The sequence below is a fragment of the Syngnathus floridae genome, chromosome 12, assembly GCF_059516105.1.
Source record: "Syngnathus floridae isolate MCC-2025c chromosome 12, RoL_Sflo_1.0, whole genome shotgun sequence".
Classification (NCBI taxonomy): domain Eukaryota; kingdom Metazoa; phylum Chordata; class Actinopteri; order Syngnathiformes; family Syngnathidae; genus Syngnathus; species Syngnathus floridae.
The window spans coordinates 11,184,975-11,197,500 of NC_142424.1; the positions used below are offsets into that span (position 1 = coordinate 11,184,975).

Below are 12,526 nucleotides of genomic sequence, written 5' to 3' on the forward strand. Positions count from 1 at the left end.
TATATTGTCGCGTTAAAGTACCAGGAAACACGTGGGTTTGGTAAACGGCTCTTTATTTAACAAAACAAGAGTTCAACGAGCCAACAACTACTGAACTGTAATGATAAAAACATATACAAGTTGCTACACAAAATAAAATATATCAAATAACTATAACATAATTACGTTTTTCAAACCTTGTGTCACTCTAAATCATTAAATCCTTCAAACGTGAGGCCCTTCGTCATCCCGTGATAGAATCCTTTGTACTTATGTAAACAACCGCCGCGCTGCTGACGTCACTTGCAGGTCAAATGACAGTAATCCCTTGCTACATCGCGGTTCCACTACATCATGGATTTTTGAATTTTGAAAATTTGCGAAAAAATTCACATATAAGTCACTCCTGAGTATAAGTCGCCCCCCCACCCAAACTACAAAACAAAAAAACGCGACTTATAGTCTGAAAATTACGGTACTAGTCTGAAAATATATTATTGTCAGAAAAATAGTTCTACTCTCTGGTGGTTTGCAAACAGACAAGGCTTCTTACATAAAAGATTGATGAATCAGGTGACTGGTGACACAACTGATGGAAAACTTTGCAGCGTGATCCGTGTAGACAGTGTAAAACCATTAGTCAACTATTGAAGTACTGTGCAGCATGACGCTGATCTTGATTGATTGATAGAATTTTATTCATCCAACAGCGGGGAAATTCACTTGTCACAGCAGCGCATATGAATGCAAAAATAATACGAGTGCAAGAATAAAACAAATGCCAGAATTACAAAAAAAGGGTAAATAACAGACAAGGACAAACACAAGTGCTGCTAGTAGAGACGAAACACATCCATTTTATCAGGTGGCATGCATGTTGTAAAGTCTGACAGCAGAGGGAATGAAGGACCTGCGGAACCGTTCCTTCCTACACTGAGAGTGCAAAAGTCTGCCGCTAAAGGAGCTGCTCAGGGACCGCACAATCTCATGGAGGGGGTGAGAGGTGTTGTCCATGATGGATTTAAGCTTAATCAACATCCTCCTCTCACCCACAACCTCAATGGAGTCCAGGGGACAGCCCAGGACAGAGCTTGCTTTTCTGACCATCTTATTCAGTCTCCCCCTGTCCCGGTCAGTACTGCCCCCACCCCAGCAGACCACAGCGTAGAGGATGGCTGAGGCCACCACAGCGTCATAGAAGGTCCGGAGGAGAGCCCTGCACACACCAAAGGACCTCAGTCTACTCAGCAGGTGGAGGCGACTCTGGCCTTTTTTGTACAGGTCGTCCGTGTGATCAGTCCAGTCCAGTTTGTTGTTAAGGCGAACACCCAGGAATTTGGATCTGTTGTTCTTACAGATCTCAAAATATGCTCAACTGGGTTCCAATGAAATACAGGACAATTCTGATTCTATGATTGCGTGTTATTATGGTTGAGAAGGATTTAGACACAAGAGCTTTCAAGAACCTTCATGAAAATCTTTGTTTGTAGCTAGGAAGAATAAAATGTTTACTGCTCATGGTTGGCCATGCATTGGTCAATCTGGTCAAATGTCAGCTAGTTAATGTTTAATTTGTGATCTTTTATATTGACATAGCATTCCATCATTAGTTTCCTGGTCATTACCACAGGCTTATTATTACGTACAGATTTAAGCAGTCAACCAAGGTGAGGCCAACAGTGAAGTCAGTGTGGTGACGTCAACATAAAGACGCACATTATTGATTGGATCATTACCCTATCTGTTTGTGTGCACTTAACGAATTTCCAAAGTTTCGAACTGAAAATAAATAAATCAGGCATTTTCCTTGCAAACCCACTCATGCATCCAAATGAATGTATATTCTTGATTTAATATCGCTGATGTAACCAGTCGATCTCGAAAGAAGGACACTTAATCTGTCTACCCTTTGCCCTATACATGACTGATACCAAAACAATATTCAGCGAGTCACAGAAAAGTAAATTTTTCCAGTAGCATTTCAAAACCAGGTTTAAGTCAAATCTTGTCTCACCTTTTTAACATATCGCTTGAGTGAGGAAACAAAGCCAAACTGTTTGTGCGTAGTCTAAAGCAGTTGTGGCAGTGGATTCAGTCCTATCTCACAGGCCACCTCCTCATCGCCAAAAGCAGGTGGGAAAACTACCAAAGATGGAAAGAGGCTAACAGTTAATCGCAGTCACTCCTTGGTAATCCTCACCCAGCAATTTTCTTTTCTGACAGCTGACAGAGACAGTAGAGGAGAAGGTATTGACGACACTCTCTCCCATAGGCGCCATGTTTGTTCTCGTGCTGTCAAATGTTGCGTTGCGTTTAACTATCCTCGGAAATTGCACCACCTTAAACCTGTAAACACGTTTGGGTCGGCGGAATTTTGATTAAAGCTTTGAATTCAAAACATACATTTAATTGTAACATGAATGAATTATGTCCACACAAAAGGAGAAGCGAAATTTACTCGGATATTGGACAAATAGCATTCATCATTCCAGATGCTACCTTCACTCCGAAACACGCATTTCCACGCTAACAGGTGTTGTGCTCGATTTGGTTCCCCCGTGAGATTTTGTTCCCCCTGCCGCGGGAGCGCGCACAGCTTGTTTGGAAAGCGAAAAACCGATGCCGTACGGCGTCGTACGGCGTCAGCACTATGTTGTTTTCAATAAAAACATGAAGAACTCACGTTTGCGTCAGTCAATTTTAATTTTTATAAGGGATTATTGTCATTTGATGTCTTTAAATTCATCCGCGTTCTGCCATTGAAGCGGGGTGCATTCAAAGACCAGTCGTAAAGACGGAACACTCACTCACTTCACCAAAAAGCAAGGATATAATTACGTGAGCTCTTTGCATAAACCTCGATGCAAAGAAACTCCTCCTTTTGGGTACCGTTACATGCTACAAGGAGTATATATTACAAAGGAGACTTTATTCTTAATTGTAATCATCATTCATCCATCCATTTTATTACTCAGGTATTTTCAAAGCAAATTAATATTGTTGCATTTATTAATTTGCTTTAAAATGACAGCGCAATATAATTAAAAGCTGACACTCTAGCAATGTCAAACGTGTTAGTTTAAGAAAAAGCCAAGATTGTGATCAAATCTTTCATAACGACAATGATTTGAGTGAATTGATTTGAATGAATAATTGAGAAGACATTTCAGTTCTGAAGGCTCCTTTTGTCCCAAGCAAAGTGAAAGGTGGTGGGATAAAAATTGTAACAGGAACGCTATAAAAAATGTCAAGCCGTGAATATTTGTGCCCCCCTCCCATTTTGAGAACGGTGAGTCCTGGACATCGACTGGCTTTTTTTCTGTCTTCCTGGGGGTCTGCTCAGGTAGTGTGGCAAATTTGAACAGGTTCCCTCATTCCTGGCCCAAGTTACAGGGGGGGAACAAATCCTCACGGGTGCCCCGTGAGGATATGTTCCCCCCCCTTATTTTGAGAACGGTGAGTCCTAGACTCCAGCTGTTTTTTTTCTGTCTTCCTGGGGGTCTGCTCAGGTAGTGTGGCAAATTTGAACAGGTTCCCTCATTCCTGGCCCAAGTTACAGGGGGGGAACAAATCCTCACGGGTGCCCCGTGAGGATATGTTCCCCCCCCCTTATTTTGAGAACGGTGAGTCCTAGACTCCAGCTGTTTTTTTTCTGTCTTCCTGGGGGTCTGCTCAGGTAGTGTGGCAAATCTGAACAGGTTCCCTCATTCCTAGCCCAAGTTACAGGGGGGGACAACTTTACTAAGACATTATAACTGGCATAACTCAATTGGCATTAATTTTGTTCTTTACACATTTTATTGAAATTATTGAAGTTGTCAAAGTTGTTTGACCCAAATAAGGCCAAAGACGTTGATAAAGTGCATTAATAACAGTATCACTGCACAAATCATCAGAAAAAAAACAGCTGAGGATATGTTCCCCCCCTGTAACTTGGGCTAGGAATGAGGGAACCTGTTCAGATTTGCCACACTACCTGAGCAGACCCCCAGGAAGACAGAAAAAAAACAGCTGGAGTCTAGGACTCACCGTTCTCAAAATAAGGGGGGGGGAACATATCCTCACGGGGCACCCGTGAGGATTTGTTCCCCCCCTGTAACTTGGGCCAGGAATGAGCGAACCTGTTCAAATTTGCCACACTACCTGAGCAGACCCCCAGGAAGACAGAAAAAAAGCCAGTCGATGTCCAGGACTCACCGTTCTCAAAATGGGAGGGGGGCACAAATATTCACGGCTTGACATTTTTTATAGCGTTCCTGTTACAATTTTTATCCCACCACCTTTCACTTTGCTTGGGACAAAAGGAGCCTTCAGAACTGAAATGTCTTCTCAATTATTCATTCAAATCAATTCACTCAAATCATTGTCGTTATGAAAGATTTGATCACAATCTTGGCTTTTTCTTAAACTAACACGTTTGACATTGCTAGAGTGTCAGCTTTTAATTATATTGCGCTGTCATTTTAAAGCAAATTAATAAATGCAACAATATTAATTTGCTTTGAAAATACCTGAGTAATAAAATGGATGGATGAATGATGATTACAATTAAGAATAAAGTCTCCTTTGTAATATATACTCCTTGTAGCATGTAACGGTACCCAAAAGGAGGAGTTTCTTTGCATCGAGGTTTATGCAAAGAGCTCACGTAATTATATCCTTGCTTTTTGGTGAAGTGAGTGAGTGTTCCGTCTTTACGACTGGTCTTTGAATGCACCCCGCTTCAATGGCAGAACGCGGATGAATTTAAAGACATCAAATGACAATAATCCCTTATAAAAATTAAAATTGACTGACGCAAACGTGAGTTCTTCATGTTTTTATTGAAAACAACATAGTGCTGACGCCGTACGACGCCGTACGGCATCGGTTTTTCGCTTTCCAAACAAGCTGTGCGCGCTCCCGCGGCAGGGGGAACAAAATCTCACGGGGGAACCAAATCGAGCACAACACCGGCTTGCAATTGCTGTACAGTACATTTATTTTTTATTCCAGGGGCAAATGGGGTTCTTGAATGCGTCTGGGACTTTTCCTGCTGCGTGACAGTCCGTTTGAACATGCAGATCAAGTTCAGAAAACCAATTACACTATCAATCCAATGTATTCTGGTCTGGATAATGGCACTCGACGTAAGATGGACGCCAGCCTAAATGTGGGATGGGCGTTACCCTCCGACCAAAATACGCTCCAACACACGAGCATGATGTTACTGTCTGACAGGGGTATTTAGTCACCCAGTGCAGACCGAGTCTTGAGGCCCTCCATATCCATGAACTGCAGTTTTACACTTTGCACTTCATCTTTATAGCCTCCTCGGGTGACTTTGTATTACTGCTACTGGCAAGAGTATCAGGTTTTTGCTTTTTGTCAAATTCACAATTTCGCCATGAAAAACATTGAAACCTTTGGGAATTTTAATTTTAAAGTATTTGTTTTCGTATCCTGAAACAGAAGAGAGAGAAACAGTTGAAACAATGATGTCTACAGTATCATTTGATGCGTTTTTAGGCATGGGAATCAAGACAATCATTAATTGACTGTTTTTCTGAGCCACTGGGGGACCCAGAAGTATTGCAATTGCCTGTATTTCTCCGATACAGCCCCCCTAAATACAGTTAGTATTGTTGTCAATGCCAGTGGGTGTGTCATTGTTCTGGTATGGATGTGTTCTTGCATTGGTCTCGGAAGCAGAAGTGTAACGCTCAAGTCTCATTGTGGGAAAACACATGAAAAATGGCAACCAATTGTTGGAGATATGTTAATCTGCTTATTTATTTCTTTTGAGAGTGCTTGAGCAAAGTACCTGTCAGGTATTTTCTCTGACTGAATATCTGTATAAAAGAAAAGGATCAGCAGACAAAACAAGTGAGGCAGAATATTGAGTTTTTTCTCGCGAGGAGTGCATCCAGATTTACAGCAATCTGACTACACTAAAAATCCGTTTGCACTCTTCGTTCTTTTTATTTGGAATGCCCTACCCACAATGTGAGACGAGCCCCTAAGGAGGTGGGGAGAAGGCGTGGACTTTGTCTCATTAGAGAAGAAACGAGATTCTATGTGAAACAAGAAGTCGCAGACAAGACGTCATGAGAGCAAGAACAAAATGCTATGTGAAACAAGAAGTCGCAGACAAGACGTCATGAGAGATTAAAAAGAGTGCAAGGACAAAATGCTATGTGAAACAAGAATTCACAGACAAGACGCCATGAGAGAAGAATGCAAGGACAAAATGCCATGTGCAGACATCAACAAAATAGAGTGAGCTATCAACAACTTTCTTGGATTCCCAGAGGTGTAGAAGGTTAGGAAGCTCCAGACAGCATCGTTTGACTTGTTGTTGACTGGTGGACGTCTGCAAGGCGAAACAGCAAGCATTCTGTGCAATAATCTTATTAACAAGTACTCATTAGGGAACGCATGATAACATATATATACAATTTATCTAACAGTACCAAAACTTTATGGCAGTGTAGCCGTGTTTGCACTGCCCCTTCCCACTGAGGTCTCGCCTTGCATGCCTGCACTTGTTATCTGGTTTTCCATCACGTGCAACACAAAATATACATCAGAATGTACGTATATGATAAGTATTCTAATTAGTATAATAAATTAAAGTTAATCTTTCTAGTTCACATTTGCATCTGTGTTTAATTATGAATTGCTAATACCTGCTTGTGGTGTTGTCAGGAAATGAGTGGATCCAAATGCATCTTGGACCAGGGTTTATTGAATGGAAAAGGGAGTTGGAAGGGAGGAAGGTGGGCTACAAAGACACAGACGGGATAGAAACTCACGGTCAGCAGACAGGCAAACAGAAGTCCACTCGGACACGGAACAGAATCTGACCGTGAGCCTCCAGACAAGACCGGGGGGAAACTAGATGACAGGAACACTAGGCGCGGACAGGGACGGAAAACAACAGGAGACACCGACAAGGAGGAACACACGGGGAGGGTTTCAATACATCAGGTAACAAGAGCAAGAGGGAGCAGGTGACAGATGAAACGATAACGAACGGGTGTGGCTGAGGGAAGTTGCCGGCCGAGCGGCACATGAAAAAATCATGTTTAAAAAATCAATTGCGTATTGGAAAGCATGTATCGTGATTCATTCATCCATCCATCCATCTTCTTCCGCTTATCCGGGGTCGGGTCGCAGGGGCAGCAGCTTTAGGAGGGACTCCCAGACTTCCCTCTCCCAAGACGTTCCCAGGCCAGCTGAGAGACATAGTCTCTCCAGCGCGTCCTGGGTCGTCCCCGGGGTCTCCTACCGGTGGGACATGCCCGGAACACCTCCCCAGGGAGGCGTCCAGGAGGCATCCCGATAAGATGCCCAAGCCACCTCATCTGGCTCCTCTCAACGTGGAGGAGTAGCGACTCTACTCCGAGTCTCTCCCGGATGACCGAGCTTCTCACCCTATCTCTAAGGGAGAGCCCGGACATCCTGCGGAGAAAACTCATTTCGGCCGCTTGTATCCGGGATCTCGTTCTTTCGGTCACGACCCATAGCTCGCGACCATAGGTGAGGGTAGGAGCGGAAATCGACCGGTAAATTGAGAGCTTTGCCTTTTGGCTCAGCTCTCTCTTCACCACAACGGACCGGTACAGGGTCCGCATTACTGCCGACGCTGCACCGATCCGCCTGTCGATCTCGCGCTCCATCCTCCCCTCACTCGTGAACAAGACTCCAAGATACTTGAACTCCTCCACTTGGGGCAGGATCTCATCCCCGATCCGGAGAGGGCATTCCACCCTTTTCCGATCGAGGACCATGGACTCAGATTTGGAGGTGCTGACCCTCATCCCGACCGCTTCACACTCGGCTGCGAACCGTTCCAGCGAGAGCTGGAGATCACGGCCTGAAGAAGCCAACAGCACCACGTCATCTGCAAAAAGCAGAGACGCGATGCTGAGGTCCCCAAACCGGACACCCTCAACGCCTCGGCTGCGCCTAGAAATTCTGTCCATAAAAATTATGAACAGAATCGGTGACAAAGGGCAGCCTTGGCGGAGTCCAACCCTCGCTGGGAACGAATCCGACTTACTGCCGGAAATGCGGACCAGACTCTGGCATCGGTGATACAGGGACCGAACCGCCCTTAACAGTTGGCTCGGCACCCCGTACTCCCGAAGCACCCTCCACAGAACCTCCCGAGGGACACGGTCGAACGCCTTCTCCAAATCCACAAAACACATGTGGACTGGTTGGGTGAACTCCCATGCACCCTCGAGGATCCTGCCGAGGGTGTAGAGCTGGTCCACTGTTCCACGGCCAGGACGAAAGCCACACTGCTCCTCCTGAATCCGACCATCCTCTCCAGCACCCCTGAATAGACCTTACCAGGGAGGCTGAGGAGTGTGATTCCCCTGTAATTGGAACACACCTTCCGGTCCCCCTTCTTAAAGAGGGGAACCACCACCCCAGTCTGCCAATCCAGAGGCACTGTCCCCGATGTTCACGCACGTTGTAGAGGCGTGTCAGCCATGACAGCCCCACAAAATCCAGAGCCTTTAAGAACTCCGGGCGGATCTCATCCACCCCCGGGGCCTTGCCACCGAGGAGTTTTTTAACTACCTCAGTGACTTCGACCCCAGAGATTGGAGAATCCGCCTCAGAGTCTCCAGGCCCTGCTTCCTCAATGGAAGGCGTGTTGGTGGAATTGAGGAGGTCTTCGAAGTATTCTCCCCACCGACTCACGACGTCCCGAGTCGAGGTCAGCAGCACGCCATCCCCACTGTAAACAGTGTTGACGTTGCACTGCTTCCCCCTCCTGAGACGCCGGATGGTGGACCAGAATTTCCTCGAAGCCGTCCGAAAGTCATTCTCCATGGCCTCACCAAACTCCTCCCACGCCCGGGTTTTTGCCTCAGCAACCGCCGAAGCCGCGTTCCGCTTGGCCATCCGGTACCTGTCAGCTGCCTCCGGAGTCCCGCAGGCCAAAACGGCCCGATAGGACTCCTTCTTCAGCTTGACGGCATCCCTTACCGCCGGTGTCCACCAGCGGGTTCGGGGATTGCCGCCACGACAGGCACCAACGACCTTACGGCCACAGCTCCGGTCGGCCGCCTCAACAATGTAGGCGCGGAACATGGTCCACTCAGACTCAATGTCCCCCGCCTCCCCCGGGACGTGGGAAAAGCTCTGCCGGAGAAGGGAGTTGAAGCTCTTCCTGACAGGAGATTCTGCCAGACGTTCCCAGCAGACCCTCATAGAGCGTTTGGGTCTGCCAGGTCGGACCGGCATCTTCCCCCACCATCGGAGCCAACCCACCACCAGGTGGTGATCAGTTGACAGCTCCGCCCCTCTCTTCACCCGAGTGTACAAAACATGCGGCCGCAAATCCGATGACACGACTACAAAGTCGATCATCGAACTGCGGCCTAGGGTGTCCTGGTGCCAAGTGCACACATGGACACCCTTATGCTTTAACATGGTGTTCATTATTGAAAATCCATGTCGAGCACAGAAGTCCAACAATAGAACACAGCTCGGGTTCAGATCGGTGGGGCCGTTCCTCCCAATCACGCCCTTCCAGGTCTCACTGTCATTGCCCACGTGAGCATTGAAGTCATCCAGTAGAACGATGGAGTCCCCAGAAGGAGCGCTCTCCAGCACTTCCTCCAGGGACCCCAAGAAGGGTGGGTACTCTGAGCTGCCGTTTGGTGCATAGACACAAACAACAGTCAGGACCCGTCCCCCCACCCGAAGGCGGAGGGAGGCTACCCTCTCGTTCACCGGGGTGAACCCCAATGTGCAGGCGCCCAGCCGGGGGGCAATAAGTATACCCACACCTGCTCGACGCCTCTCACCGTGGGCAACTCCAGAGTGGAAGAGAGTCCAGCCCCTCTCGAGAGGGCTTGTACCGGAACCCAAACTGTGCGTGGAGGCTAGTCCGACTCTATCTAGTCGGAATTTTTCTGCCTCGCACAACCAGCTCGGGCTCCTTTCCAGCCAGAGAGGTGACATTCCATGTCCCAAGAGCCAGCTTCTGCAGCCGAGGATCAGACCGCCAAGGTCCCTGCCTTTGGCTGCCGCCCAGCTCACATTGCACCCGACCCCTTCGGCCCCTCCCACAGGTGGTGAGCCCATGGGAAGGGGGACCCACGTTTCCTTTTCGGGCTATGCCCGGCCGGGCCCCATGGGCGAAGGCCCAGCCACCAGACGCTCGCATTCGAGCCCCGCCTCCAGGCCTGGCTCCAGAGGGAGGCCCCGGTGACCCGCGTCCGGGCGAGGGAAAACGACGTCCATTTATATCAATCGTCATAAGGGGCTTCTGTGAGCCGTGCTTTGTCTGGCCCCTCACCTAGGACCCGTTTGCCATGGGTGACCCTACCAGGGGCATGAAGCCCCGACAACATGGCTCCTAGGATCATAAGGGCACGCAAACCCCTCCACCACGATAAGGTGACGACTCACGGAGGGGTGTATCGTGATTGCCAAATAAAATCTCCAAAACTCTGGTAATTTGTGTTTAACTCTTAAATTCAGCTGTAATAAGCCACTCTATTTTTTCTGGCCAAACTCACAGACTGAATTGTCATTCTCAGTCTCTGCTCCCAGTTTTTAGACAAGTTCGAGGTGCGTTCCGGGTTCTGGTAACGCGAGGGTAATTTGTCCAAAGCCTTGACTGCTTCGGGTAGGTCACTTTTCAACCCAGCTCTCCTTATTTCTGCATGAAACTTGGCTGGGGATGCTGTGGCAAGGTAACACCTGAAAAAGATGAATTTTAGATGTTAGGTGAGATTTTTGTAGTAGAAGGTAAAAATAGCTTTTGTTTTAGCAAAGCATACAGTATACTTCTTCTCGGTCTTTGAGATCGCATACATTTTAAACATTTTAAGTAATGACAGTTATTTGGACTAATGCTTGTCTTGTGAGTATGAATATACAATAACCACATAACCTTTTAACAGCAGGATCGTGGGACAATGGTAGTGATGCCATGTAGCCACTGCAGTGTGAGGAGACAGCACATACTGATTTTCTTCCCAACATCTCCTCATCGTCTCTAAGATGCCTTCATCATTTACTGTTCCACTTGACAAAGTAGAGGATAGCTACAAATACAAGAGGAAAGAGGACAAGAAAAGACCGCTTGGTAAAAGTATTAGAATGTTCAATAGTCTGGATATCGTGTGTTAGGTGCAGAAAGTCTATATAGTCAGTACCAATTTGTGGTGCTTTTCCAGCAGAGTATATTTGTGTAAATGTTGAAACTCGTTCATAATCTTCATCACCAAAGCATAGTCTCTTTCCAGAAGCAGCCAGAATACTCGCTCCATGTTATAAGGGTCCTAAATAATGCACCATTTTAATTATTAAAAGACATTTACACTGCTTATGTACTACCTGCAAACAGTATGTGACAATGTCAGCTGATAATCGTGCAATTACAATTTTTTTTAGCATTGCACTGTAGAAGCACCTGGATGTCAATGGCAGGAGCCAGTGTCTGTGTCACATTAGTTGCCATGGTAAAGTCACCAGAGGTTACTGTCCTGTGAACAATGTCATTGGCATTCACCATGGCCACAAGCTTCAGGGGTAGCCCCATCTTCTTCACAATAAAGCCAGCTGTGACAGAGGTGGACAAAACAAGAGAGATACATATGAGTGTGTGTGTGGATATATAGATATATTGTCACGTTCCTGCGTCACCTGACTTCCAGTCAAGCCCCAATCAAGAAATTGCCAGTACCTGCTACAGCTCGTTAGATCCACTACTTAAACTCTGTGTATTCTGCCAGTGGTTGTCAGTTCGTCTACTTACCCTGCCCGTGACACCACTGCCTTTTTTGTCCCCTGAACGATCTCTGTTGCCAACTGCTTGTGTAAACTGACCGACCACGCCTTGATCGCCGCCTGCCCCGACAACTTGCTCGTCCTTTGACCACGCTCCTGATCGCCGCCTGTCTCGACAACCTGCCTGCCTCCGACTACGACTACGCGCTGTGCTCTGCTGCTCAGCCACGTGTCATGTAACATGGGGGGAAAAGATGGTGCAAATGGTAAAATGCTTGGCTAAAAATGTATTCTCTAACAGCTTAAAGCAATATTGTTAGTCAATTTGATCAAGAGGCCCGCCACTATGAGAATAGTGGCGTGACATAAATTGTTTGGAGAAGCACAAATGTGATTTTTACTTTTTGATTTCTTTGCTTGGCTAAAAATGTATTCTGTAACAGCTTAAAGCAATATTGTTAGTCAATTTGATCAAGAGGCCCGCCACTATGAGAATAGTGGCGTGACATAAATTCTTTGGAGAAGCACAAATGTGATTTTTACTTTTTGATTTCTTTGCTTGGCTAAAAATGTATTCTGTAACAGCTTAAAGCAATATTGTTAGTTAATTTGATCAAGAGGCCCGCCACCATGAGAATAGTGGCGTGACATAAATTGTTTAAAGGAATAGATCAAAGGTTTGGATTTTTATTTCAGAGTTAATTGAAGCGTAACTTTAAAAAGTTATTCTCATGAAACAGGAAGTGAAGAAAAGGGGAAGTGAAAGGCTTTACCAGGGGCTAGCTGTACATTGGTGGAAAGTAAT

At 46.4% G+C, this 12,526-nt stretch overlaps 2 protein-coding genes across 13 annotated transcripts in view; both read right to left on the reverse strand.

The window, feature by feature from the left end:
• The window catches only part of dqx1 (DEAQ box RNA-dependent ATPase 1), a 39,194-nt gene extending 36,377 nt beyond the window's left edge, over positions 1 to 2,817 (reverse strand). For 4 of the 11 annotated variants that reach the window (XR_015861654.1, XM_088391806.1, XM_088391809.1 and 1 more), the window contains exon 1: positions 1,994 to 2,813. The gene's annotated coding sequence lies outside the window, so the exon portion shown is untranslated. Of the gene's footprint in view, positions 1 to 176; positions 1,196 to 1,993 lie in introns of all 11 variants that reach the window. The other 7 variants (XR_015861656.1, XR_015861655.1, XM_088391805.1 and 4 more) reach the window with 6 other exon arrangements.
• Positions 2,818 to 5,991: 3,174 nt separating this feature from the next.
• Positions 5,992 to 12,526, reverse strand: part of LOC148390081 (uncharacterized) — a 16,335-nt gene continuing 9,800 nt past the window's right edge. For both annotated transcript variants that reach the window (XM_088392593.1, XM_088392592.1), the window contains exons 2-5: positions 11,405 to 11,553; positions 11,148 to 11,273; positions 10,883 to 11,036; positions 5,992 to 10,689 (exon numbers count right to left, since the gene is read on the reverse strand). In XM_088392593.1, the coding sequence (XP_088248719.1) occupies positions 8,020 to 10,068 (2,049 nt within the window). In that variant the 5' untranslated portion in view covers positions 10,069 to 10,689; positions 10,883 to 11,036; positions 11,148 to 11,273; positions 11,405 to 11,553 and the 3' untranslated portion in view covers positions 5,992 to 8,019. The remainder of the gene's footprint in view (positions 10,690 to 10,882; positions 11,037 to 11,147; positions 11,274 to 11,404; positions 11,554 to 12,526) is intronic.